Source organism: Anabrus simplex, chromosome 1, assembly GCF_040414725.1.
Source record: "Anabrus simplex isolate iqAnaSimp1 chromosome 1, ASM4041472v1, whole genome shotgun sequence".
NCBI lineage: Eukaryota > Metazoa > Arthropoda > Insecta > Orthoptera > Tettigoniidae > Anabrus > Anabrus simplex.
In genome coordinates, this window is record NC_090265.1 from 1668120045 (window position 1) to 1668126035 (window position 5991).

The 5991-nt window shown below is 42.4% G+C and overlaps 1 protein-coding gene across 1 annotated transcript; it reads left to right on the forward strand.

The window, feature by feature from the left end:
• The first annotated feature begins 906 nt into the window (after nucleotides 1-906).
• Nucleotides 907-5654, forward strand: noc (no ocelli). Its single transcript, XM_067154171.2, has 2 exons — nucleotides 907-1288; nucleotides 3517-5654. The coding sequence occupies exons 1-2, from the start codon at nucleotides 1202-1204 to the stop codon at nucleotides 4879-4881; spliced, it is 1452 nt and encodes a 483-aa protein (XP_067010272.2). The 5' UTR covers nucleotides 907-1201; the 3' UTR covers nucleotides 4882-5654.
• Nucleotides 5655-5991: the final 337 nt, after the last annotated feature.

Genomic DNA, 5991 nt, shown 5'->3' on the forward strand with positions numbered 1-5991 from the left:
TTCCTTCGGACTGAATAAGGTGGAGAATTAGGTTTCGCATAAAAGCAAGCAAGCTTGTAGTTTTAAGAGACTGCTGATATCGTAATCACAGCCACGGAACCTCCAGTTTTACGTGGAATCCGAAATACAGGGGCATTATTTTTAAACTTTCACGTGCATTGGCCGAAATTCGAACCGTGGCCTCCTTGGTATGCCAATCGGCTATCATGATCCCCGTCGTTCGGGTAAGAGAGCTTGGTACAGTACAAGTTTTCCTGTACTTTGCATACACACTCGAAGTAAGAAAGAAGGTGTAAACGGATACCTTTGTTCCAGGTAAAGGTGGGAGAAGGAGATTGCTGAATGCTACGAAGCAAAATAGAATAAGCAGTGAAGTGGATAACCGGAATCTTTTCATCTGTCATGTCGACGGATATAGAATTACTAAGAGCATCTGTAATAGGAGTAGGACAACATTTAATGTTGGGTATTTGACCACTGAGAGAGAAGGCGGCACTCCCCTAACTCAAAACCTGCTGTCCCCCCCTCCTCCTCCTTGCCAAGACCCGGAGCTGGCCGGCTGTCATCCATCAAACAGCACACTCAATGCCTCCATACATCTTGACTCCCCTCCTCTTTTTTGGGGTAGCTACTGATTAAGTCCAATAAGGGGGACAGGCCGGCAAGTTATGGCTGCTCAAGGCATGGCTGCGGGAGGGGGAAGAGAGGGTGGGTAAAGAAGGCGGCGAAGCTCAAAGCCGCGACGGGGCCTGTCATCGTCACTAGCGCCATGGGTGGTAAAAGCTGACAGCCTGCAACGCGGTGGTATTAGTGCTGCGTCATCGAGACGAGCAGAGCTGGAAATGCTGGTGGTGGGGATAAGTGAGAGGGGAGAGTAGATAGCGCTGCGATCAGTTCTGACGGGAGCTCGGGTCGGGCAGCGAAGTCGCTCTCATACCGAGGTAGAGCCCCGTTGTGTTCGGTCTGTCTCTGTGCTGAAGAGAGATTTAGGTGTCTTACGGAAAGTGTTCATCTGTGAATCTACCTTCTTGTGGAATAATTAGACGTGTTGCTCGTATTTATTTGTTAGTTTTCATAGAACTGTTTCATCGGAGGTAGTTTATTCTTTTGAAGTTTGTACGAGTGAAGTCTTCTCCATCAAGTGTTGATCTTCGTGTAAAAGTGTGAGCGAGTTAGAGTATTCAAGAGTCTTGTGTTCCAAATGGTGGTGCTGGAAGGAGGTGGTATGCTGTCATCCGGGAGCAATCAGTATCTGCAGCCGGATTATCTGTCTCCATTACCTACTACGGTGAGTTCTTACTTCAACCCCTTTGTTCTTTTATTGTAGTAATTCTCATAGACGTATTAGTGTTAATGATTCAATTAAATATTCGTGGTCGTAGTGGTTGGTCGAAAGGGTCGAAAGCGTTGCTCGTTAGAATTGGCGTGATGTGATTTCGTGGAGAATTTCTGTACATTTTTTAAAAACTTTTATGACTGGTAACCTTGGGAACCTTTTTGTGTGGTGTTCGGCCGCGCACCTTCAAAGAAGCGCTTTGCCCGTAATTTCTCGCTGTCTTGCGAATCCTTTGATGTAAAAGGCAGTAATTAATTTGCTGTCTAATTTTTTCCAAGCGTATTCTGTTTTTCGTTGTTAATTTGTTATCTTTCTCTTGTTGAGTAGTGTTTTTTACGTAGAGCCTCCGTGAAAAGGCGGTTCGTTTTCTCATCTTGTATCAAGCGTGGCCGCCGTAAAGGGGAAATATAAATATTTTGAAACCATTTTGTTTCCTTTACTTCCCGTGATTTTTTTCATCTAATTGTAAGTTTTGCAATAGGAATTGTAATTGGACGCAATTTTCCCGTACGTTCGCTACGACTTGAATTTTGTTTATTTTTTCGCCGTAATTCCTTCAGCGACTGGTAAATTTGAATATAGTTGATCATTGCCAGCTCTACCTTATAGGATATTTCAAATTTTCCCTGATCACAGCTCACTGGTTGGTAATAATACGCATTTTCAGAGATTGTTGACGCATGTGATTGATGTGGCAAGAATGTTATTTTTCGTCGTAATTCTTCATCCGATGACGAAGTGTGATATACTGAAAATTTTTATTTTTTTTTTATTTATAGCTGTTGGGTTCTTCAGTCCGTCGAAACTAGTTTTTGAATAAGTAAAATTGAGATAATACTGGGAAAACAAAATATATGGTACGGTACCTGGAAAAGAAACAGGAATTGGACTTGAGTCGAAGCTCCACTTTAACAAAGTTTTACTTAGTATTTTTTTTTTAAATGAATCAGCCTCTGCGTGATATCGTGAACTTGAATGTGCATAATCGGCTTATTGGGTTATTTCGTTCAAATCCTTCCAACTATGCGATACCACCAAAACTCCTTCACGGCATAGGCTACCGATATTTTATGATTTCTATTTCTTCTGTTTGATTTCTAGTTCTTTATAATGCTAGACTCTTAATGATCAGTACTATCCCGTTTTTAAACCTTGTGTTCTGTACGTCATGTTAGAAATGAACTTCGTTGAACAGCTTTTGCGAATGTGTTGTCCGTGTAGATTACCAGGAAGTGATCCACCTTGCTACTTATTCTGTTGATGGTAGGTCACAGCTTTCACTTTGTCTTATGCTAACTGAAATTATTGGAAGAATAATGATTGAAGTGTAAAGAGGGAAAGAAAGCCAGAATTATTGAGTATTATTTCCAGAAGCATTCGTTGATGTCCGGAAAGATAGTTTTTATGACTACTTACCGTATTCATTTTCCAGGGATATTTTATAACTAACACAAACGATTTAGAGTTCTGTATCATAATCGTTTCGCGGAACAAATTATTTAATTGTGAAAAATGTCATCATTTATTATACATGTTTATAGATACTAACTTCTGTGTGTGGATTTTATCTCATTTGAAACAGTACAGAAAAATATTTGCGCAGCGACGGATCTGCGATGCTAATAATTTTAGTTAATTTACATGCAGTTTTATCGGTTTGCGTAGGTAACATTTTTACTGTATGACGCGAATAATTTTAGTTTATTTACGTGCAGTTTATCGATTTGCGTGACTTTCAATTGTATATTCGTATTTTTATTTAATTTATTGACTTTCTAATTCTATGTTCATAATATATTAATGTGCAGGATTAGTTGGCATATTTTATTATCTGGACTTTCCCTATTCTTAATATATGGGTGTATTCGAAGTTATCTGAAGGAATTAGGCTGTTAGCTTCTTTAACAAAATTTTAATACAAATTTTGATAAACATACGGAGTATTGCAATACATATTTGGTAGAAGTGTGCACTGAGGTTTTCGACTGACATTTCACTCCTGATCAAATAAAAATGATACTGTGTTTGTGGAATAAGGTTGATTTTTCTGTGTAACATTCTTTCCCTTGTACCTTTCAATTTTATTATTTATCCATACATTTTTACGGTGGGGGATGGGGCAATATTTTGATTAAAGTACGGCGGCGTGTGTTAATGTGAACTCTTTTTCTGTGTTGCAGTTGGATGCCAAGAAGAGTCCCCTCGCGCTGCTGGCACAGACATGTAGCCAGATCGGGGCCGACTCGCCCAACTCAAAGCCGCTGATCCCACCTTTGGAGAAGCCGAAGAAGAGTGCTGCGCCGGCCGATAGCTCGCCCGCCCCGGACAAGGCTGACTCGAAGCCCGCCAGGAGCAGTCCGCCGGAGCCGCGGCTTGCCTTTAAGCCGTACGAGACGAACGTAGTGAGCAGGAAAGAGGACAGTCGCCCTCCATCCAAATCCGGAAGTGTCCATGGAAACGATGAGGACAGGAAATCAAATTCTCGTGCCCCCAGCCGTAAATCTGCATCACCTGCTTGTACAGCTGTGACTACCCCCGTGCCAGGGGACGGGAAATCTGCCGCGCCCGCATCCAGTGGGTCAACAAATGATCGTGGAAAATCTGTGTCACCCCGACAGAACAGTGGTACTGAAGGGGCGAGTCCTATTATTCGTTCCGGGTTGGAGATCCTTAATGGGCATCCTAAAGACTTACCATTGGGCACGTACAAGTCTGGAACTACACCCCTGTCTGCTGGACTTACTGGTTTGGGAGGATCATCACTCAGTTCATTATGCTCTGGATGTCCTCCTGGATTGGAACCAACGAACCCTGCGTTCCGCCCACCATTCGCTGGAGGACCTTTCTCTCACCACCACGCCGCCATGTTGGCTGCTGGGTACCCGTCCGCTGCTCCAGGCCCCTACGTGAGCTACGCCCGTGTCAAGACTGCAGGAGGAGGTGAAGCCTTGGTACCCGTGTGCAAGGATCCTTATTGCACAGGGTGTCAATACAGTGCAGCCCACCAACAGTTGCTGTTGAGCGGAGCCTGTCCCAGTGGTTGTACTCAGTGTGACCACCAGAAGTATGGGTTAGCACTATCGGGGTTGATGCCCCCAGGTCCAGTGCCACCTCCACCGCCCCTTTCCTACTCGCATCAGCTGGGAAGGCCGTACGTGTGCAACTGGATCGCCGGAGATTCGTACTGTGGCAAGCGGTTTGCCAATTCTGACGAACTTCTGCAACACCTGAGGACCCACACCAGCCTCGCCACCGCAGCGGACAATGCCGCTGCAGCTGCCGCCAATTCAGCCGCCTCCATGTCGCTACTCAATCCACACTCATTCCTCTCATCCTCAGCTGCTCTTCATCGTGCCGCCGCCGGGTACCCGAACCCACCGTTAAGCCCCTTGTCTGCCGCCCGCTACCACCCGTACTCGAAGCCCGGTTTACCTGGTTCCTTGGGTGCATCTCCTTTCAGCGCTTTCAACCCTACCGCCCTTGGACCCTATTATTCTCCCTATTCTTTGTATGGTCAGAGGATAGGCGCTGCAGTCCACCCTTGAACTCTGTAGCTCTCCCCTCTTTATCTCCCTCAACTCTTGTTTAATTTAATTATTATTTTATTTTTCTTGTTATCAAAATTAAATAATCTTTATGCTGCAGTTTTAATGTTAAATCTATATTTTATATGTAATGCTGCCTCTTGTGACTGGGCAGAAACTCTGGTGGGAGAAGCGAGTGGTATCAATTTATCAAAGGATACTTCATAGTTTTGTTTAAACAATGTGATTGAACTGAACTGATATAGAAATGGGTTTCATACCAAGAAGCTGCTGTGATATTTACTTATAAATATATACATAATATAAAATAATGGTAGTGTGGCGATCATCTCAAGGATTGGTAAATTATTTTAAAAGTAAATAACGTGTATTACTGGCTTGTATGATTAGATTTCGGACATCCATCCAGTTTAAATTTACAACTCTTAACATCATGTGGTGTTGTTTATTGTGAAATAGGACATATTTTCTCCCATTGTAGAAACATCCCCCGTTCTTTGTGAGTGTTAAAACAGCGAGGAGTTTGGACAATAATTGCATGTGTCTGTCCGATGTGAATCAGATTGGCTTTGTTGATGAATTATTACATGATCCATATGATTACAGTTTCTAGTGATCTGTCTTCTCACTCTGCGAGCAGAATATTCACACCGTCAAGTTATATTTTTATTTTTGAAATTGTCCTTGGATTCAGTTTAGTACGTTAGTGTAAATATTTGTAAATAATGTTGAGTTTCCATATTGCTTTAATAAAATGTTGTTTGTAGAATTAATATTGTTATCTTAAATTTCATTTTCGTAATTCCTTCGGCTCTTCCTAAATCATTCTCTATTCACAACTATTAAGAGGAGTTTCTGATAAAAAGGTGATTAAACAGCAATGGGTTGTGAAATAAAAGATGTGAAAATTTGTTCCAGTCTTCAACTGCAAATTAGGGATGTTCAGATTTTTTCAGGTAAGTTTATTCCTGCTGTTGTAAAGGAAAATTGTATGATATGGGAGGGGGCATGATTACCTCGAATATTTTCCAATTTAAAAAAACAACAACAGTGGCAGCGTGCATTCTTCTAGGCGGCAGAAGTCTACAGCTCGTGCAAGTAAGGGATGTT

Coding starts and splice junctions, on each gene's coding strand:
- noc (XM_067154171.2), top strand. CDS start 1,202: ATGGTGGTGCTGGAAGGAGGTGGTATGCTGTCATCCGGGAGCAATCAG. Junction 1,289..3,516: donor TGTCTCCATTACCTACTACG/GTGAGTTCTTAC, acceptor TCTGTGTTGCAG/TTGGATGCCAAGAAGAGTCC.